We start from the raw sequence: 23138 nt of genomic DNA, 5'->3' as shown, positions 1-23138 counted from the left end.
TGTTTGAATGTTAAGATGGAATTTACTGTATCGTGTTTTTGCAACTTGTGTTGCACGAAAGGAATGTTCAAATCTGTGTGAATGGTTTGATTGGTGACGTAGAAAGGAGTTACTATAGAGAGAAGAATTTTAGATTGCAAGGACTAGATCCTTTTGCTGATTTGAGCGTTTGGTTGAGCCCCACAGTTCGATGCCATAAGCCCAGACTGGCTTTAATATACTTACATATATAAGTCTTTTGTTGTCCAGAGTGAGTTTTGATCTGTTGTCGAGTAGTCTTTTCAGTTGTCGGAAGCGTCTGTTGAGTTCTGTTCACTTAAGTCGAGTATGAGGGTTCCGTGTAAGTCTTCTGTCAAGGTAAAGCCCAAGGTAACGGACTACGTTGACTACAGGTAATAAAAATAAAAAATAAATAAATGAAATAAAATAAACAAGAACAATCTCCACTATAGAAGACTAAAATATCATCCAATGGTATTTTGTTTTATATTTAGGATTGAAGAAGCAAGGATTCGGTCAAAACAAGAAAACCAACAATTCCGTATTATCGCTAATAGAATATAATAAAATTATAAGGCGATAAGAAGAAGTTGCTGTTCTTTATTGTGACCGAATGCTCGATATTTCAATGCTAAATATTAATAGTTTACGGTCACTAAAAAGCCAAATTTTATGAATTTGATGAAAACAATCTTTGCTTCATTTGTAACTCTTTTTCTCCTGATTCAGTTGTTCATTTCCTTTTTGAATGTACCTCACTTTTACCTATTAGAAGTCATTTTCTTAACTCGTATCAGTTTTCAATTGATTCTTTAAATGATAAGTTTCTCAAGTTGTTAGATATAAATAGTGTCAATCAGATTAATGAAATTTACAGTTTTATGTACCAAACTCTGAAGCTCAGAAGTTCTTTGCTCTTAGAGTGGTAACTGTTGAGTAAATTATGTCCAACTAATTAAGTTATTTTTCATTTATGTATGTCAATGAGTTATGTTTTAGTTTACCAATTTTGTCCCTCATAAAGAATAGTTTCATTTCCTTTATTTTAATACTGTATTCATTTTAATGTTTGTGCATTGTTGTTACAACTCCCAGCTAAAGATATTTACCCTTAAGCTTGTAAATGAATAAAAAAAAAAGCCAAAACAATTTGGTAGTTTTTGTCTACATTCGTTTGTTTTTAATCAAACATCAAGCGAAAATCTTATAATCACAGCAGACCTAAGGGTGGATAAGATTATTTTAGCGGGACAGGACCTATGTCCGTTGTGCAGATCGTGTCAGGAAGAGAAGGAAACGATCTCTCAATTCTTGCGCTATGAAGTGCTTTTGGCTCTTTGAGACCAAAGGAGATAGTAGCGCAAAAAGAACTAGTAAGGGTAAGTCCTCAACCTTCTTAGTAGGGAGAGGTTTCTTCTTCTACATCTAATGGAGAAGGCAGAATAATCCTCTTGCGGTTGCGGTGCCGGGGATCCGCCCCGTTAAGTTAAGGGTGGATAAGTGGACATGAATCTGAATTTCACGCAACTTGAATACAGAATACTAATCAGGTAGTCGTCCTCCACTTCAGGTAATCTCTTTTTTCGGTCAAAATACCCAACAAAATTCCAAGTATACACTTGGTATACTTACTCTCGAAAACTGGACTATTCTGGAGGTTAGTATAATGGTTAGGATTTTTTTTTTTGCTTTTTTTTTGGCATTGGCTTTCGCCAAACAGCCAGCATCGTCTAGGTGCTTATCACTAGAATATCACTCACTTTCCATTCTTACTCATAAATACATTCGCTTCACTCATTCATCCCTCTATTATATACAACTATTTACATAAACTACAGCTAATGGATGGATAAGTACTCAGTGCTTCTGCCATTCTTATAGCTTAACCGAAATTAAAATCACGTAATCCTTTTGTAATCATTTTCTTGCATTCATTCTATAACTTTTAAATACATTCATATTTCATTGCTAGCTCTGCTATCGACTTAAGCACATATATGTTGGTGGAGAATATTATGTTTTCGTGGCGAAATGGTGCACCTAAATACCTGTATAAGTCATCAAACATTCGTTTCCTTTCTACCACATAACGTGGACATATCATTATTATATGCTTGAAATCCTCCTCCTCATTGCAATCTACGCAAAGAGGAGTGAGGACCTTTTGTTGATCCTGTGAAGATTCGATCCGCACACCGCGTGGTTCGCTCTCAGCCTGCTTATTGTCGTAACAACCCATTAGTGACAGTTCCCTTAAACCATGGTTAACTAGGTAACTGATCTGCCATAGTTTTATAGAATCTTCCTTTATTACCATTAACTGTAATCTGTCTACCATTTTTGTAGTGCTGCTTTTGCAACTGTACACTTGATATCGGTGTGTGGTTATTTAATAATTAGCCATTTCCCCACTATTGGTGGCTTCCTTTGCAAGTTTATCCACAATTTCATTTTCTTTTATATCACAATGACTCCTTATCCACAAAAAAATTAATGCAGATCCCCTTCTCTTTGAAAATGGCAACAATTTCTACAATCTCTGCGATAATATGATTCATTCCTGGTTGTGTATATGTGATAATTTATGGTTAGGATTATGGGCTTTAATAGCTATTTAATGAAACTTCAATTTGAAACAAAAAAATGTTGCAGCTAATGCGTTACAGAGAGAATTGGAAACCAAGTTAACGGACACTCATGCAGATAAAAAAACACTTTGATGTAGAGTAAAGAACAAATATAGAATTGAGACGCATATATATAAATATAATGGTTATCTTATTGCAGGTTATTAGGTCAGCAGAGTTTGCAGTAGGGTGAGGGATTACCATGAAGGGATGGGAAGGGTGAAGGAAGTGGGTGCACCCTATTCCAAATTGGTAAGGATCGAAAATCTAAAACTGGTTCTCCAATAGGGTTGTATAGAGAGGATCAATAGCATAAAAGCCTGGTTTTCAGGGTTGTACTAAGAGAGCGTGTTTTAACCGTTGTGGGGCGAAGGGCGGGAGAGGAGGAGATAGCATCGTGTGCGGTGGTAGTAGTTGTGATTTCTGTCGTATAGGTGACGCCACTGGTAGCACTGCGGAGGACTTAGACCCACTGACTGGCTGGTGACGTCATCTCGCTCCAGTTTATTGATCCCACCCAACTGTGAGTCCCCGTGAACGTCCGGTCCATTGCTGGCCTCTCCTCCAACGCCCTATCGCCCCCCCCCCCACCCCGGAGGCTCTATAAAAGACTTTTGCAATTATTTTTTTTCAACCGGGAAATGGTACACCGTAAGCGGCTAATTGAGACAGATTTATAAATATGATGGAGCAATCGTGTTTCCGGTTTCACCCCTAAAAGTTGCTTTTAGGCAGCTTCTAAACTAATTGATTTGGATGGCATTGGAAATCCTTAATTGTGTGATACTTTTATTAAAAGAAACGTCTCGGATATCTGAAAACTCATTAAATAAAAGTAAAACAAATAAATTATGCAATCAAGAAGAATAAGGAGAAAATAAAATAAATAAATATAAAACTAAAATAATAATAATAATAAAGTGAGAGAGAGAGGGCAAGAGTAAGATTTAAGTCTGGGTTTATGTTTGCAATGTTAGGGGGGCGTATATTGCAAGTCGATAGCCTCAGATAGCACCAGGTGTATATAAAAAGGGGGCTCCACCAAACATACAATATACCCCGGCCTTTTTCATTCTCCCACCATTTTTCTCTAGGGGTCGCCGAGCCCCCGTTGTCATGGCGATGACGTCACTAGACCAGTCACAAGGCGCCCCCGTGCCTCAGTTTGTGTGTGCCTTGGTCTCTTATAACGTGTCCGAGCACTCGCTTGTTTCAAACATTACAATCTCCATACTATTTTAAATAAATTTAATAAAATAAAGTTCAATTTATAAATGGTTAAACAACAAAAAAACAATCTGTACCGTTATTTTCGTATTATTTAAAAAAATAAATATAAGTTAACGCCAAAATATAAAAAGAAACAATATATATCTTTTTTTTTAAAATTCTACACAGTACCTGGATAAAGTTCCCGCACACACAGGTATTTATACATAATTATGGCTGATAATTTAGCTTGCTAGAAACAAAAACATTTAAATTACTTCATACCACACCCCTAAACTTAGGTACAATCTCATTCCATGCACTTCTTCTAATCCTAAATTCATAACCTTCTCAGATAAATATTTACTACAATTAATTGGGATTAAAAAGAAATACCATTAAGATTCGTAGCGAAACTTTATCACCAAAAATTGAAGAGAACCGTCCAGATATAACCATCAAGAGCCAATATTAGATACAACCTCATAAGGGCAAATGTTTCAGTATAAGAAAATTTACAAATTTCTCCACAAAACTATTAATAATAAAATGTTAAACGCATCTATAAAAAATAATAATAAACTGAACAATATAAACGAATAACCTATTCAATGGTTACCTACCTTTTATTACACAATTGCTATTTTTGTCGAATATTGCATAATTTGCAGTTAGTTTAATGATATGAACTGAAGTAAACAGTTACGCTAATAATTATTTATAGAATGATTTTGTCCGCTAGCTTTTCTTAATAGCTTCTTTTATCTTTATTGCAAAAAAAGAGAAAAGTATAAAGCTAGTAGAAATGTCAAAAAATGACCTTAAAGCAGGGTCATTAACGTCTTATTAACTGAGATTTCCTTGATGTTTATTGTCTGTAGCATGTAACGATAAAAAAATGATAGATATTATCCTGTTATTATTGTTACACTGAAAAATTCAATATTCCGTTACATTGAGCAGTGTTCAATTAATAACAAAAGAAATACCATAAATAATTTTTTACAATTTAATAAATATCTTTTTTTTTATAAAAATAAAATTGTTCTTCAATATTAAAAAGTTAAAAAGAATATTTTATCAAAATTAATGGTTTAATAAAGTATTTCTTGTGGCATTAGAATGGGTTGTGTATATTTTATTATCACATCTAAACTGATAACAACGCCCACATGTTATTTTATCTTTTACACAACTTAACTTTTACGGTAAACTAACCACTAACTTTCATAAGAGAAACATTTTTATTATGTAGTATTCACATAAAAATTGAGATAATAAATATTATTCTATTAAAATTAAAATTTTACTTTAATAATAGTTTCATTATTTATTTATAAATATTATTTATTTTCTATACGTTAGCCTGAGCTGTAGATTTGGTCCCTTTAAAACATTTTAACCAGTCTGTGTATGAAGGAACGTGAGTAGGCTAAACCAGCAATACAGGTTTGTTATGCGTGTATTTAGAAATGAATGGACAGTTCTATTGCTGAACACCAATCGGCGATGGAATATTCTTTACTTTTCCATGTTCAACATTGAATCAAATTCAATGCCTAAACCGGGAATCGAATTCAGCAGTAATTCTTAGCTTTCCGGGTCCCGGAAAACTTGTGAGGCACCTAATGATGATGAGCTCTTGCCTCTGGAAAAATTGTTTTTTAGAAATCAGTCAAAGAAAAATGTTGGTTCAAGGCAAAATTCAAATTTAATGTTTCATTTACTTCCTTTATACAATAACAAAGTAAAAATTGTACGAATAGTCTAATTCTTTTACAATTTTATTTACTCGTGATGATATTAAAACGATTATTTTATTGAAACTAAATTAAATAGAGTGAAATAATCGCCTTTTTTTCATGCCGGTCTAAAACGTACAACTACCAATCAAGTTTTTTCTAATAGGACGAGTGACGTAAGCACATCCTTTATTATTAAATTTTTTCCTAACCCGTGGGATTCAGAACCACTAAATCAAAACCCGTCCCTTATCCATTGTATTAAAACTAAGTAAAAATGCTATACAACTTTTGAACATTACTTTAAATCGATTAATTTATGAGGGGAATTTATGAGGGAAGTTGACACCAATCTCGAATGGTTGCCTTTGTGCTGGCTGCTTTCGTCTACTTAAACATTTCTAAGAGCGTAAAGAGAGTGCCTCTTTTGGGCCCTGATCTCTGTTGAGGGAAAATCGATGAGCTTTCCCGGAAGAGCTGAGGAAAGAATTGTTGGTTTCAGAAGCAGTGCTTTGAAGTACCGGATCAATCAAAGATCTGGATAATCATAATCGGAAGAAAACTGAGCGTGATGTGATGATATCTTAGCATTACGTACTGACAGAGTTTCTTATGAGGACACCTGAAGAAGCTGGGCTAGTAACGTGGTTGCACTGTGGAGATGAGAGGAATCCCAACACCATGATTATAACTAAGTGCGCAATCCATTTAGAAAGATTTAGATACCTGGGAAGCTATCAGATGTGCTGGAGAAAGACGTACTCTTCCAAATCCCTGATCCGGTCCAGATTCTGAGGCTTCTCTGCTGTCTTGAATTAAAGGGAGTGTTGTCGTGCCCTATACCATCAGGAAGGAGGGCTCCATAGAAGGGATAAAAATACTGAACCTTTTAACTCCCAATAAACCCTTAAGATGTCTTTACCCGAACTATCATATTAGATTTGCCACTTATTCTCGAAGGATCTCTTTAAAAACACCTTCAACCCTCCAACGAGGAATAGTTTACTCAAATTGTATTCCCCTCACGAGTTTGGCACGTTCTTTAGCCATAAGTAACAGCGATTTAGTTATTTTCCATAACTGAAATGCCCTCGAATCCACATAAATCTTACGTAGAAATTTCTTTCTGATATAAGTCAAGCAGAATCAGACAATTTCCATAATAAATAAAATAAAGTGAATATACAAAAGTAAAGAATTTTGGTTAAAATCAAAGAACAGTTTAAATGGAGACAAATAATGAGGTATAACAGGTGTGTACGTGAGTAGATTTGTAAAATCACGTTGATGAACTTGGTACACCAGGAATTTCAAATGAGCCACTATTTTTTGCAACAGATAAACTAAAAAATGCTTAAAAAAGATGTGTTATTCTACCAAAAACAATTTTTGAATATTATTTAATCACTTTTATGGCCAACAAAAACTAACTCTATTAATTACTAAACTTTTAACGATTTCAGAAATATTAATTACAGATTTTTGCTCTTTAATAAGGATATAATCAATCGCAACGTGACCCATTGTTATCAACAAACCTGGCTCCTCTATTTACGCTCAAAAGTTTAATAATCGATCAAATGCGCAGTAATATATTTTGATAGATTACTCGTGGTGGTAAATATACTTCAATTTTTCATTTTTTTTAAATCGATCCTTACACCTGCACCACAAACACTACCTGTCTGCGTGCAGTTTTGTTATCTTGTCCACTTAACACTTCTACCTTCTTTACAATGTCTAAACGTAAAGGAAAGTACTTCAGTTCATCACATCATTGATGGTCTTTTTTTTCTTTCTAGTAGAATCCTCACTTTAACACTTTAATCACTTCTAAGACCCTCCACGTATGATTATAAAATAGTCTGGTCATTCTTCGCCCTTTCTTTGATGATTCCTCTGTTCCATTGGCTACACTATTAGAAATCAGAAAAACTCTGAGGGTTTAGAAGTAAACATAAATATTTTTAAAAAAACTAAAAATAACTGTAAAACAAATCTTAATCATGAAAAGTCTTCAATTAAAGTTCACTATAATTTCTTTTACTGCTATCTTCAAGGATATAACTTACTAATTGTCTTCTAACTTCGAGACAATGGATCCATTGAGAAAAAAGTATTTTTATGATCATAGTTGACCAAGATGCAAGGTTAGTATTTTAGGGAAAGAATTAGCTTAGCCTAATGGATTCCCAAGCGGAAATCCTAAGTACGAATCCACCTCCTTGTCTTCAGTTTTTTTCATGATAGAAGCTTCTTACAGTTTACTTACCCGTTACAGATTACAAGACATTGAACTGTATATGTTACGGTAAAAGTAGATATTGCGGCAAATGTTCACATTTTCCGGTAAATGTGCACATTTTCCTCCTCGTTTGGGTAATGTACATTCAACTAACATTTACAATTTCAAAGAAGGGAAATGTACATTGAATTCACAATGACCATGTCATTTTGGTAAATGTGAGCATACAAAATACGAAATCGCAAGTGAAACTTTTTCCATTATGAAATTTCTTATGTTCCTTTATAGTTTTATAAAATTTAACTGTTATTGTCCTGAGAAGTAGGCAGCAAGCCATACTTCAGGAACTTACAATAAAATGTTCTTGTTTTACATTATTTATTTAATGTTTTGCTCTTCACTTCTTTCTTCATCTCTACTTTCTTAAGGGGAATTTTCAAAAAACTTATAAACTTTTACCCCTGGCAAGTATTTAACAAAATTTTGTGAAAATTACTCCCGATAAATATTTGCACAGTTATAATAAAGAAAAGTATGTTATTATTATTATTATTATTTGTTTGCTTCCCATCGTATTGGTCCTGAAAAACTAGGACGAAAATTGTATTTATGAATATTGGGATCATAACCTACGACATATTATACGTATAATATGCAAAGAAAAGTATGTTTTGTTTGTCATTTACATTTTTTAATTAAAATAATTTTCGTTATTAAAGCCTTTTGTATTATGTTTATTTAAATAAATATTTTTTTACTGCAACATTTTTAATTTATTTGTATTCCAACTTTTCTTAAAACATGAAGGTAAGAGTATACATTTACCAAAACGTGAAGGCAAGAGTACACATTTGCCGGGAAATGTACATATACATTATATTCAGTTCACATATACCTAACTTTTTAGAAAATGTACACATTTTACGGTAAAAGTGTACATTTCCCAAGAGTGTACATTTACCGTAACATATATAAATTACAGAAAAATGGCATTTTTGGAGGATTCTAGCCACTTCTATTCTCAGAACTATACTTAATCAAAATTTTCTCTTTGAGGAAAGTTGTTTAAGTCATTATGGAGATGAACAGTAAATTTGGAAGGGCAGTTCCGGTCAGCCGAATTTCTTGAAATTTGGAAACATCGTACCCAAATTTGGTTCCGTTCATTATTATTTAAATGAAAAGACATTATAGCAAAAAAAGATGGCATATTAGAGTAATATGCTTACAGTTTATGGGAGTCATATTTCAAATAGCAGTAATAGATCTACTTGTAAATAAATTGGGAAAAACCATTTTAAAGAATATCGTTTTAGCGGCTTTTAAAAAATCTTAAAAAATTAAAAAACTATTCGGCAAAGAAAGTGCTAGTTCCGGTGTACCTATTTTGTTGACTAATTTCTTTAAATAGCATTGGCTAGTGGTGCCTAAGCAGAAAAAAATACAAATTTTTCACTTCTACGGTTTTCTGTTGTTTTTGAGTTGCAGTGGATACATTCAGAGTCAGAAAAGCGATTTGTAAATAACACTTTTACGTTTTTATGTGCCTTTAAAGATAGATATTTAGAACGAAAGCCGGAAAATGAAAACCTCACGATTATAATTTGTTCTTATATTTTAGGGTAAGGTTGAATAAAATAGAAATTCGATTGTCTTGATGTTTTAGTATAAAGAATAGGTCGGGGATGAAAGACTGGAAACAGCTTTCAGCAGGCTGAAAGGAAGGGAAAGTACAGTGAGTGAGCCCGAGACGCCACCTAAAGGGTGTTCCCGATTATCAGGAGCGTTACTCAGCTGCTGGATTAACTTGCTGCTAATAAGGATTCAAAATAAAACGATTTATCTTCAATTAGAGTGAATTAAAATTGAAATTAAAAATAATATATTAAAAATAAAATAATTAGTAGTATACGAGGTGTGTTCAAAAAGTAACGGGAATTTTTAAATTTCGCGGGTTTGGAGAGTCTGATTGTAAAATTATTTTTTTTTATTATGTTGGTACACATGCCCCTGAAGTACGATAAAATTTTCAGTAATATTCATTGTTTACTTCTTAAGTGGCAGCCGTTAAGGTTAGACGTGTTTTTCGAGCTTGGCGATTTTTGTTTGTTAAAAAAAATGGATCAAAGAATTTGTATTAAATTTTGCGTAAAAAATGAAATAAAGTGTAATAAAGTGTGTGAAATGTTAATAAAGGCTAATGGTGAGTCTGCTATGAGTAAAACAAGGATTTACGAGTGGTATAAGCGTTTCCAAGATGGCCGCGAAAACGTTGAAGATGACGAACGACCTGGACGTCCAAGCACATCAACAACCGATGAAAACGTGAAAAAAGTGAAAGAAATGGTTATGAACGATCGCCGAATCACAATCAGAGAAGTCGCTGATGATGTTGCCATATCAATTGGCTCATGCCATGAAATTTTTTCGGATGTTTTGGGTATGAAACGTGTGGCAGCAAAATTTGTTCCAAAATTGTTGAATTTCGAACAAAAACAGCGGAGAATGGAAGTTGCTCAAGAGTCACTCAATGAAGTCGACAACGATGCGGATCTCTGAAACGTGTTATAACAGGTGACGAAACATGGGTTTACGGATATGATGTCGAAACTAAGGCTCAATCGTCCCAGTGGAGGCATTCTGGATCGCCAAGACCGAAAAAGGCTCGACAAGTGTGGTCGAATGTGAAGGTTATGCTCACTGTGTTCTTCGATTTTAATGGCATAGTGCATCATGAATTCTTGCCACAAGGTCAAACAATCAATAAGGAGTACTACCTACAAGTTCAACGCCGTTTGCGTGAAGCAATCCGAAAAAAACGCCCGGATTTGTGGGAAAACAATTCATGGATTTTGCACCACGATAATGCACCTGCTCACAATTCATTGCTTGTTCGTGAATTTTTGGCCAAAAACAAAACTTTAACGATGCCCCAGCCTCCATATTCGCCAGACATGGCTCCATGTGACTTTTTTCTATTTCCAAACATAAAGAGAACATTAAAAGGCCGTCGTTTTACAAGCATAGATGACATTAAAAGCGAATCGCTGAAAGAGCTGAAAGCTATCACAAAGATCGAGTTTCAGAAGTGTTTCGAGGATTGGAAAAAGCGCTGGCACAAGTGTATTGTATGCGAAGGGGACTACTTTGAAGGCGACAATATTAATGTAGATGAATAAATAAATATTTTTTTCAAAAAACGAAAATTCCCGTTACTTTTTGAACACACCTCGTATTTAGCTGAAAATTTATTATTTAAGCTTTTACTAAATGTGGACAAAATCAGCCAATTTGGTTATTTTAGTTTCCTCAAAAATTTGAGAAGAAATTCGGTTGAAGAGCAAAGCCACTTTACTGCCATTGTTGCTTTTTATTGCCTAAAGTAATGAAACTATTTCTCAACAGACATCTGAATTTTAATTATTACTATTAATTACGTAGAACTGAATGAACTTTTACAAAAACTGGTTAGTGAAATTCGCAGCAACTCAGCAACTCTTAAAACTGTTATTTTATTAGTTCATCTACTTTATAGATTTGGTTATTTCAGATTGTTAGGTTAATGTTAAGTGCAGCTTTTGGTAAAATAATTATATGGTCAACACATTCAGCGCCTTCTTGAATACCAAGATGCTGTCTTTGGATCTTTGATCTTTTTTTCCAAATTGTGGTGAAAGTGATTCTTTTTCTTTTCTTCTTATCTCATGAATTTACTGGTAAAGAAACTTTAAAAAAGCTTTGTCATTCTTAAAACTAAAGATACTTGCCTGCTCAATAGCACTTTACACGAAAAAGAAATCGCTTAAGCAACCCGATCATTTTACAATACCATACATGCTAACAGTATTAAGCCAAGAGAAAAGTGAGAAAAAAATGAGCAAACTGATAGTTTGTGATTTTAAATAAAGTAGATACTTTTCAAAACAATAAATCGAATTTCCTTCTAAGAGATTCACTGGGAAAAATGTTTTTTAACTAAAGTTATACGTAGATCTAAGTATGTGCAATGATTACACGATGTTTAATTAAAATAGATTTTTTTTTGAGTAAACTTCAAAAAGTGTAAAATTTATTTGTTATCTACATTGGCACTTCTGGTGCGGCTAATTTTGTCCAAAGTTTTACTACCGGGACTACAAAATGGCAACGAATCGTTATTGAGTTATGCTGCTTACGACGCAGAATACTTTATCTAAACAAACTACTTTTTGTTTTTATTCCAGGGACTTCAAATGGGTATTTCCGGTGAGAAAAGATTACAATACTAATCACCAGTTATAGTAGGAGAAAATGAAAATGCTTTCTGTCACACGTTTTGTTAGTTACGAGATTTAATAATATCGTGAAAACAATCATTTCTCCGTTAATTAAAACAATAAAATATAGTCAAAAAAATACTGTAGTCTTGGTAAACATTCCAAAAATATTTACAACTGTTAACCCAAGTTAATATGGAATATATTTCTATTTTGCAGGACTTTGGTGGTTCATTTTTACCAACAAATTGCGTATACAATCAGAATAACAATCATGTCGCTGCTGAGCGTTACTGGTAAGTCTTATTTACATTTTATTTAAGTTTCGTTGTTGATTTAAAGATTGTATGAGTATAAAATTAAAGAAAGGAAACCAGTGGTTGGATTTTTGAATCGTATTTCCCAGTAATCAAGACCTGCCGTAGTTCTCTCTCGTGTTAGCATGTATGATGATACTACGAAGATGACTTCAGATTTTTATAAAAGTCCTTTCGTATTTACTTCCATCTCTCATATTTACTTATTTTAATTCTCTAAAGAAACATGTATACATATCTTTACAGCAAAGAAAGGGTAACATAATCTCAATCATTTGAAATATCAGCATAAAACAACTTATGCTAAAATCTTCTAACTAATAGCAATAACACAACAATACTGCTAGCAATACTTCAATATATAATTTTACGATTTGGTGCACAGATACTTACTATATATGTAAGAAATAATAAGTACTTTTAATTCAGAGCCCAGTTAAATCACAGATTAAAATGTACTTCTAGATTCAATTTTTAAAACGAGCACTTTACTGCAGATTCCTAGCTTAAATAAGGAGATGACAGAAATATTGTCAATTATTTGGATTTCAGCTGTTTAAATTTTAAACATTTGAACAGAAAAAAGTGTTAAATAATGTCGAATTTCTTCAAAGCACATAATTTACTCTATCCTTAACGCAATTGATGATATCTTTTTATTCCTTTTCAATTCAATTATCTCAACTGAGTCACTATTCCTATATTTATTGAGGTTGGAATTGAAATTACAGATAATCTCCAATTTTTAATCTCAACGTGCAGAATAAAGGTTAACTTAAAGTTAGCCAGTTCACCAAATCGTAAGATATAATAATTTAGTTGAACAATCATTGTCCATTTTTTATATTTTGCATTCTAAATATTCACGATTGGCAATGCAAAATTCCACACAGCTAACACTAATTAGAGAAGATGCGTTTGCAATATTTAATTTAGCAATAAAAGCGACATTTGCTTTTCAAAATTTTGTTGAGATTTAGCCCCAAAATAAACACAGAAATTCTTGTGTTCACTTTTCTGGTTATTCTAATACAAACTTTACAGGTTTAAGATTTCCAATATGGAATCGTATAAGAAAAAGCTTCATGTATATTTAGTAGGTCTCCAAAAACCAGCAAGTCGGTCATATTACAGTACTTTTTGAGAAAATTCACCAGATAAGGGTTTCTCTCAGTGATTATCGTGCTGGATTACCACGCAGAGAACTCAGGATCGAATCTAGCCAGCCGGCCCTTTGATTAACTTCTTTCAAAAGCTCCTTACTGCTCATTATTCTATACACTACCCAAATGCTAACAGTATTAAGCCAAGGGGAAACTGAGTAAAAAAAAAGGACAAACTGAAAGTTTGTGATTTTAAATAAAGTATAATACATTTGAAAACTATAAATACAATTTCTTTATTGTAAAAAGCTTTCGCCCTAGTTTGCTGCAGAGGGAGGATATAAAAGAAAAGAAAAATTTTTGCTCACTACATTTTTGTCGATGTTTTTTCCTATCTTTTTAAAGAAAAGAACCGCAAAGGAAAAGTTATTAGTTCTGAATGGCATATTTGTTTCAGTTTCAGCTAGTTATTTATTTAACTATTATTTCCTATAATATTTTGAATAGAATAAATATTCTGACGTTGTTGTTTTGATGTCTAGCAGGGCGTTAAAGGAAATAAAACAAAGCTGTCACTAAAGTTTGCGTGTTTCTTTTTATTTTGAGGGTGGTTGAGATAGAATATAAAAATGTCAAAATAAATGAGATATCTGTCAAAGAAATTTTGTACATGAGCGATCAGAAAGAATGAAAAAATAACACAGTTAAAGAAGGGATTAGCTATGAGGTTAGCATACTGGACTCCCACGCGAAGGTTCCGGGTTCGAATCCAGCTGCTGACCCTTAGATTTTCTCTTCTTAGGAGCTTCTTACAGCTCACTGTTCGGTGATGGATAGTGTTGTCTGTAACGAGAGAACACTGGAAAAAGCTCCGGGCGCTAATAACCTCAGATGTTGTGGCGCCTTAAATCATTTTAAAAAAAATAACCACAAATTTTCTATAAAAGAAAAGTTAATTACAAATTTGGTACCAACAATCACATCGTAATCAATTTTTTCCGTCAACACGTTGCTTCCTTTCCATAAGGTATTACCGGATAGTTGAGGTTTCTACCACTTCTTCCTTCGAACAAGTAGAAGCAGAGTATCTCAGAGGAGTATCCGTGAACTATACCTACTTCTTATCTTATCCATCTATCCAGATAACTCTGAAATCTTCAGTCTCCACTCAAAGATCCTACAATAGCTAAAAAGAAATCTTTAATCCCTTTTTCAATCTTAAAGGCATGGTACAAGTTATAGAGATTAACTACAAATTGTGGAGCATTACCCAAAATAATTTAGATCTTTTATTTTCAATTCTTAATTGATAATTTTAAAATATAAAATGGTGGAAATTAACCATATAATTTTTGTTAAATACTGAACTTTGACATTTTGAAAAATTCTGAATGTATAATATTAAATAAGCTAAGAGAAATTATCGCTTTTGGCTAAGAAAAAATTATCTTCAGTTGGCTGGTTGCCCATACCGCAGTAAATTAGGGTCTAGACAGTTAATTTTCCTGCGGCTTCCACCATTTAGGACTGCCAGAAACAGTAAGAAGACTGCGAGCTTTATTATATATTACTTTAATTGTGAATTTAAGTTACGGAAACGCCAGCGTGATGAATCTGTTGTACTTTTTTAAAGTGCAACGGTTATTTTAAATTATAATAACTCAATGTACTGATTAACAGAATGGCTGATTACTTCTGATTGGCTATAGGTTTACGCTACATTAATCTATGATTTCTGAGTTAATTAGGTTTGAATCAATAACCTACTTTCATTATCATCTGATTATCTGTACACTGATACTTATTTTTGGATTAAAAAACTTAACGTGGCTACCAGTAATACGTTTGATTCGTGAACTTTCAATAAAAACGCGTTTACACGATTCCAAACATAATGGGCCCCAATCAGTTACAAATATATGAATAATTTGCTTTTTTATCTATAAATTTGGTACCGCAATATTATCCTCAAATTCCAACCCTTCTGAAGACTTCACATATGTCCAAGAACACCTTGACCTTATTTCCTCTTGGTGCAAAAATTGGAGAATTAGACTAAACGAAGACAAATACCAACAGATAACATTCACCTTACGTAGACAAACTTGCCCAGCATTACTCATACACAACAGAGAAATACCGACCTCCACACATGTACGCTACCTAGGACTGTATTTAGACACACTTGACTGAAAAGACAAGAACTCAATAGACGATACGGACAACTACGAAGACTTCTAGGGCGGAGATCAGCCATGAACGTAAAGAACAAACTGACTCTATACAAGACACTACTAAGATCCATCTGGACCTATGGAGCTGAGCTGTGAGGCTCTGCGAAACCTTCCAACATCCAAAGAAACCAATCCTTTCAATCTAAAGTCCTTCGGCAAATCGTCAACGCTCCTTATTATGTATCCAATTTAACCCTCCACACAGACCTCAATATCCCCTTTTGTCAATGACCTAATCCATTCTCGCTTCCTAAATTTCAATAATAGCCTAACCATACATCCTAATCCCACAGCACAAGCCTTATCCACAACAACCCATCCTCTACAGTCCTCCACGAGGCCTGAAACGACGTCGGCCCCGCGACCTTTTACCAATTTCGAAAACTTCCTTCCAACCTCTAGAGAGTTCCAGCATTGGCTGGCCCCTCCCAGCATGCCTTCCCGATTGTGGCGCTGGATCCACTAGGGTTCAGCCTACTATCTATGCCTAACTCAATTAAGAACACATTTACTAAATGTATATATATATATATGTACAGGTTGTAAATAAATAAATCTATAAATTTGGAGAATTTTTAAAGAAGTTTTATTCTAATCCATTCATTTTTATTTTATTATTTATTAGTTGATAGAATAATTGAATCAACTTGAGTTAATGTAGTTGGACATGTTGTGAAATTGCCTGGCAATAATAATAATAAATCGCTCTACAAGTAATTGGTTCTGTGAAGCCTTGAATAGCGCCATCTTATTTTCTATTATCGCTTCCTGTTACTGCCAGAAGTAGAGCTCGTAGCTGGTTTTGTAAACAACTCTCAACATTATTTGAATTATTGCAACAGACTACTTCTAGTCTTCTGTCTAACTTGAACTACAGTTCTCCATTTGGTAAAAACCACTATGAATTAACGCAATAGTCCACTAAGATTGGCACATTTCATTTGGTTATCATGCTCCAATATATCTTGTAGATTAGGGCCCTAATTTGGGAAATGTTTTTATTTTCTAGAAAGATATTAGGGTTTGTTTTTTGTCCCTTTTTATTTAATATAGTCTTTAAACCGAAAGTGTGCCCACATTGAGGTTGAAAACTCAAAAATGCTTTGCGGGTAAAGTTCGAGATTTACGCGAGCAAATAGGGCTTGAGGATTTACAAAATCGGAAACCCTTTTCTGACTCTGATTCCTGGGAAAAGCCACAGTTGGCGCCGGGTAGTCTGAATTTAATAGAAGATGTAAGAAAGCAAAGCAGTCCCCCGCATGAATTAAAACTGTTTGCCCTGGAAACAATAAATAATGTTTTCCCTTCTCCGCCTTGGGTGCATGTTTACACCGATGGTTCTGCCGAAGGTGCAAACCGTAATGCTGGCGCAGGAGTCTACGCAGTGCAGTTCCAATTGAGTGTTCCTGTTGGAAAGTTAGCATCAAATTTTGATGCAGAGCTGCACGCCATCGCCATAGCGTTGGAAGAGGTAGCTAAAAGGGACTTTTGCAAGACTGCTTTACTTGTGGATTCCCAAGCAGCTATTTCAGCAGTAACCGGCTATGATGATAAAGACGACATCATTATAAAGAAATGCAGGGCACTCATAGATAGGTTACTTTCGCAAGGGAAGCAAGTTGTACTGCAGTGGATCCCGAGTCATGTTGTACTCCAGGGCAATGAAGAAGCTGACAGATTGGCAAAAGAGGGGGCGAATCAAGTTCAGTTCGGGGCCCCGCTGACGCTTAGAACTGCTAAGAGAGAGATCCGGCTCCGATTTCGATCGAAGATGGCCGAAGAACAAAGGGGAAAAGCACAAGGGAAGCAGTGGGAGGTGCTTGAAAATATCAAAGGAAGACTCCCCACCGATCTGCTTAGATCAACAGCTGTGGCATGCTTTAGATTATTGACGAGGCATGATTACCTTCAGAAGCATCTCCACCGAATTGGCATTAAGGACAACAGTATCTGTGTGCTCTGTGGTGGAGATGTTATGAACGGTCCGCACCTGCTAGCATGCTCCCAACTGCAGGATGTCCGGGACAATATGCCCACGGACCCACACAAAAAAATAGTATTTTATATTGGGCTGCCAGACGTCGCATGGCCGTAGTAGCCATTGACCGTGAAGGCGTAGGGTAAAAAAAAAAAAAAAAAAAAAAAATTTAATACAGTCTTCCATTAAATTAGCATTTTCTTGTTTTATTTCTACTGACGAATTTCGTCCTGATAAAGCACAGAATATTTTCATTCCGTGGTGAAGGGAACAGAAAGACTAACGCTAACTAGTCAGGTTACTTTTTTTACTTTTATTTTTGCTTTTTTTTCTTGTTAGTAAAATTAAAGTAGATTTTCATGAGTATTCTGTTCACGATTTCTTGAGAAAATTTTTAGTATAATACAAAGAAATAAGAATTATAAATAACAAACAATTGCACAATAGTCGCCCTAAATTTTAAATGCAGTAACATTAAAAAAAAGAGCTATTGATTAATGTCTAAAACTATCTGAAACACTAAAGTACTGTTCAAATAAGGTTGATTGCATTTAATGGAATTATTTTCTTTTTCCTCATTTTCCCAGTTTTTCCCATTAAATAATTCATTGTAAGATCTAAAATTAGAGTTAAATTCAATAGGATGTTCGGTCTATATTTATAATTCACGTTACAGTGGAGTAATAATCAGTGAGTTTGCTTCTCATATATGTCAAATGTTAAAAGGCCGTAATTTAAGGTTTTGTTTTTCCCTATTTTTGGAAATAAACGTTTAGTAAACTATTTGTTAATCTGTTCTCCTTTATCTTTTTGTTTTTTTATTCAATAAGTTTATGTTACGTAGCTGCTGTAATTTAGTAAAGGATTTGTTACTTAACTTGGTCAAATAGTCTATCTGAGGATAGCATTAATTAATCAATTTTTCTCAGCCGTGATTAACAAATAAATAAGCAATATAAATAAACAATTAATAAATAAGTCCTCCTAATTAGTATTAGTAAGTCTTACTCTAACCCTTACCATCAGAAAAAAAATGGCTTGGAACCAACGACCATAATTTAGATGACAAGTTACCTGAAAAATGGGTACTTAATTCTATTTGAATTATAAAAATGTAATAATCTTAAGTGATTTTGCGCCAAAGTGCTGGAGAAAATCTGCGTTATCCACAGCGGAATTTTACACATTCAAAGATGTAAAATTCTAAAAGAAGAACACTCATCAGAAATTTGAAAAATTCCGATTCATCCTGTATTTATTTTTATTTATTTGTCTTTCTGGTGATAGTAGTTCGGACTTTTGTTAGTAATAAAGCAATCACATGAAGTTTTCCGAGATGAAGTTGTAGACGCCGTAATGTGTGTGACTTCTTTGAAAATAGAATGGAAATTATTTCTTTAGTACGTGACCATCAAAACCAATGTGAAACAAAATCCTCAGTTTCAACTTGCTGAACTTACCGTAGAAGTTGTAATAACATTATGTACAACAACCCATGGGATACATATTAAGAAATATCTACTAACTAATACCGATGTGTTTTTTTTTTACTGACAACTTCTTTAACAAAAACACCATCTTTCAAAATATTGTCATAATTTTTCTTGATCTTTTTGGTTGATATAAAAATTCAAAAAAGGTTGCAGAACCTTATAAACATTTAAGCTCAAAGTTCTGATGAAGCAGTTTAAAATACCATTCTTTTGCTATTTTACAATATTAATAATAATATATTAATATCTTAATTTATCTTAATAATGCTAATAATAGTAATTAATGTTAGTTTTACAAAGAACGAATTGAAAACTGGACACACCGTAGGACCTGCAGCAATATTTGTGAACCAATATTAGTTATTTTCGCGTTTCTTACAATGTGGTTACTTGGCGAAATTAGTTGTTTTTACGCACATAACTAATCTTACTTCTTCATCTTTTTTTAAGACACACCTTTTTAGAATCCTGAGACAGTCCATAACTTGAATGAAAGCATTCTTATCAGGAAATCCAAGAAAGAACTCCTAGATAATTCTATTTTTTATAAAACAATATTTTGCTAGAAATTAATTTGTTGACTTTTTTTAATAAATAAATAAAAAGGTGGCATTATTTATTTGTATTATTTTTCAAGTAATTGATTACTTTGTTTTTAAAGTTAATGAAATACAAATTATTATTTTATTTTATTTTTTAAATATTACAGATGTTTGCGAAAAAATAATCTGCATTACAAAAGTTATATCGCGAACTTATAGAATCAAGAAAGATCTAGAACGCGGAGCGGTTATAATGACTAAAAGAGAGAGTAGCTGTATGCCAGGCCAAAAAGCTTTTAAGCTCCCGATTCCGGGCTCCAGAAGGTTCAAGTCCCTATAACCTCACCCTCACTTAGTTCCAGTAGACTAGTTACCCCTCATGACTCTCCCAAGTTCTCCAACAACGTTCCTTTTCGTTGAACCAGGATATTAATCAAGTCCTTCCAATCCCTTTTAATGGTATATATATATATATAAATCTGACTCCAATAATTTATATCTTTTTAAATACATCCACTTTTAAATCTGTGCTCCTCCTCTTACTTCCTTATGTTTTATACGAGGTGTGGCTATTAAATAACGAAACTGATGCTGCTACAGAAAAACTATGCATGCGCCAAATCCTAACGACCGACAGCTGCGCAGCGTAAAGCCTTCTCTTTCGATTGTAGCGTCTCACGTGTTTGTAAAGAAATCTGTCTGACCGGAACCGTCGTTTGTGTAAGAGTTGTTAGTTTCGCTTTGCCGAAAACATGATACTACACATGTAGTAGAGCAACGAATTGTCGTGAAATTTCACATTAAAACTTGATAAAACGGATGAAAATATCGATTATAATTAATGAACATTATTACCGTGAGGTGCTTGCTTAATGAAGCAAGAGTAAGGAAAAAAACGACCCGATTTGTGGAAGAACAAGACACGGGGTTCTCCATCAAGAAACGCGCCAGCTCACACTGCATTGTCTGTCAAGACGTTTCTAGCCAAGTACAACATCCCAGTTTTAGGCCATCCACCTTATTCGCCTGACCTGGCCCCATGTGACTTTTATCTGTTCCCCAAAGTCAAATCTACATTAAAAGGAACACGATTTCAGTCCGTTGAAGCTGTGGAAGAAAAAGCGGCAAGCGTCATGTCAGGAGCTCACAGAAAAAGCCTTCCAGCACTTTTTCGAACAATGGTAAATTCGCATGGAGCGTTGTAGGGATAGGGGGAGGGGTGTATATTGAAGCTGATAATAACTAAATATGTATAAATTTAAAATAAAATATTGTAAAGTTTTTCTCCAAATAAAAAAACTTTACTTACACAACTAATGCCTGCCACTAGTTATTAAATATGTGGGTTTGATTAACTAATAAAACTCGCTAAAGTTGTAAGTAATAACCTGATTTATTAACACGTTAACATTACTCACATTAACATTTACAAGCAACTAACGCTATTCATTACAGTCCCCATTTACAACAGTCACAACAGTTTACTGTTACTTACTCACTTCGTAACGCCACAAAACTGTTCCCCGACTGACCACTGGTCCGCACTGCACCGAATTGCACTAGTCTCGGCTGCACTAACACAGCTCTACTCATCAACTGACTAATTGCCCAACTAGCTACCACTGAAGCACTCCACAACACTGACTCTCCAAGACTAACTCATAAACTTGACTAATAACTATAAACTCTAATAACTCCTTAAAACTTGCTTGAAACTCGATTAACACTTGATTAGAAACTCGTTTGAAACTGACCTCTCCAGCTGTGTCTGCCTCCTTTTAACTGCGTGCCTCCCTCCAACTGGGACTGCCCTCCTCCAACCCTCTGAGCATAAGTTTCCACGCCCTCCTGATGTTCATTGGCTGGAGAAAACATACTGCCACCACCTCAGCTGTGAGCCGCCTCCTCCCATTCTCCGTCTCTCTCCAACTCCGTCTGTCTCCCTCTCACCTGTCAATCACAGGCTGGGAAACACATATGCCACCACCCCAACTGAGGCCTTTCTCTTAGCTGGCTTTTACCCAGGTCACTAACTCCTTGAACAATCTAGCCCTTTCCTTTCTAGTTCAATAAAGACCGGCCCTTTTGTCTACACAGTGGTGGCCTGTTACCGGCTTTAGTCGCTTAACCCCTAGAACAATCTAGGCCTTTCTTTTCTGCCACAAGTAGATACCGCCTCTTTTGTTTATGCAGTGGCGGCCTGTTACTGACTTTGGTCGTTCAACCTCTAGAACAATCCAGGCCTTTCTTCTCCACCCAGGTCAACTTCGTTACACTGCTCCCCTCTTAGAACTGTTCGTCCCGAACAGAAGTCTCCTTCGTGATGTAGGGCAGCAATCGGTCCAAGTGTACCACCTTCATCTTGGATCTGGGCGTGCGTTGAACCTCGAACACCAGGTCGTTGAGCAGTGAGACAGTGGTGTAAGATCCTACCCAGCAACTTAGGAGGTTTTCCCTTTTTGCGGACACGCTTGTACGACAAAACTTTCTCACCTCTCCGGAACGTTCTTCCAATGACCTGCCTGTCATACGATGTCCTCGTCCGGTCGCTGTCTAGTCTTTTCCTGCCGCGTGCCTTTCCACGTGCAGCTCTCCACTTACGGCGAAGTTCCCCAGCATAGCTGTCACCGTCCGATTCGTCCGTCTCTGGGCTGCCAAATAAAAGTTCACTGGGTAGGCGAAGCTCCCTACCGAACACAACGCTGGCAGGTGTTCGGCCCTCGGTCTCGGTCTCCTGAATTGCCGATCGGTACACCATCATTATGGGGGGTGTGTGTACGTCCCTATTCTCCTGTTGATCTTTCCCCAAAGTCCTCTGATGGCCTCCTAGAGTCCTGTAGCTTCGCTCCCCCATGCCGTCAGAGTGAGGGTGTGGCGGCGTCGACCTTGTCCTCCTGACGCCGAGGATCTTGTAGACCTTCGTTGCTGCAGCTGCCGTTGACGCGTCCTGATCTGCCAAGACGTGTGCCTCTGCCCACTTACTGACGTGGTCCATCGCAACCAGATTGCAGCGCATTCTTCTTCTGTAATCAGGAGAAGGTCCTGCCATATCGCTGGCTATCCTTTTGAGCGGTAACCCAATCTTGTCCTGCCTCAGGGCGCCATTGGTTTCTCGGCTGGTTCCCTTTCTCGCTACCCACTCGGTGCACCGACTAGCCCAGTCTACACCGTTCTCGTGGTAGCCTACCAAAGAGAACCGCCGCCTCTGCTTGGCCCTTGCCCTCTTCACTGCAAACTGGATCCCGGTGTTACCTCTGTGGATGTCCGATAGCCCTTCTTCCCTTTTCGATCCTGGCAGGAGTACTTTATCTCCCTCTTCTTTCCTCGCTGTCCTCGCTTCAAGGCTCTCTTCCACAACTGGTATAACAAAAGTTCCCTTACCTTGCTCTTTC

At 35.4% G+C, this 23138-nt stretch overlaps 1 protein-coding gene across 6 annotated transcripts in view; it reads left to right on the top strand.

Annotated features, from left to right (window-relative positions):
• Nucleotides 1-3779: 3779 nt before the first annotated feature.
• Nucleotides 3780-23138, top strand: part of unc-13 — a 626295-nt gene continuing 606936 nt past the window's right edge. For 5 of the 6 annotated variants that reach the window (XM_074122305.1, XM_074122303.1, XM_074122304.1 and 2 more), the window contains exons 1-2: nucleotides 3781-4053; nucleotides 12299-12375. In XM_074122305.1, the coding sequence (XP_073978406.1) occupies nucleotides 12354-12375 (22 nt within the window). In that variant the 5' untranslated portion in view covers nucleotides 3781-4053; nucleotides 12299-12353. Of the gene's footprint in view, nucleotides 4054-12298; nucleotides 12376-23138 lie in introns of all 6 variants that reach the window. The other variant, XM_074122300.1, reaches the window with a different exon arrangement.

This window comes from Rhodnius prolixus, unplaced genomic scaffold (genome assembly GCF_049639745.1).
Source record: "Rhodnius prolixus isolate KJV_2025 unplaced genomic scaffold, Rpr scaffold_8, whole genome shotgun sequence".
Classification (NCBI taxonomy): domain Eukaryota; kingdom Metazoa; phylum Arthropoda; class Insecta; order Hemiptera; family Reduviidae; genus Rhodnius; species Rhodnius prolixus.
This window is presented reverse-complemented; position numbering and strand designations above follow the sequence as displayed.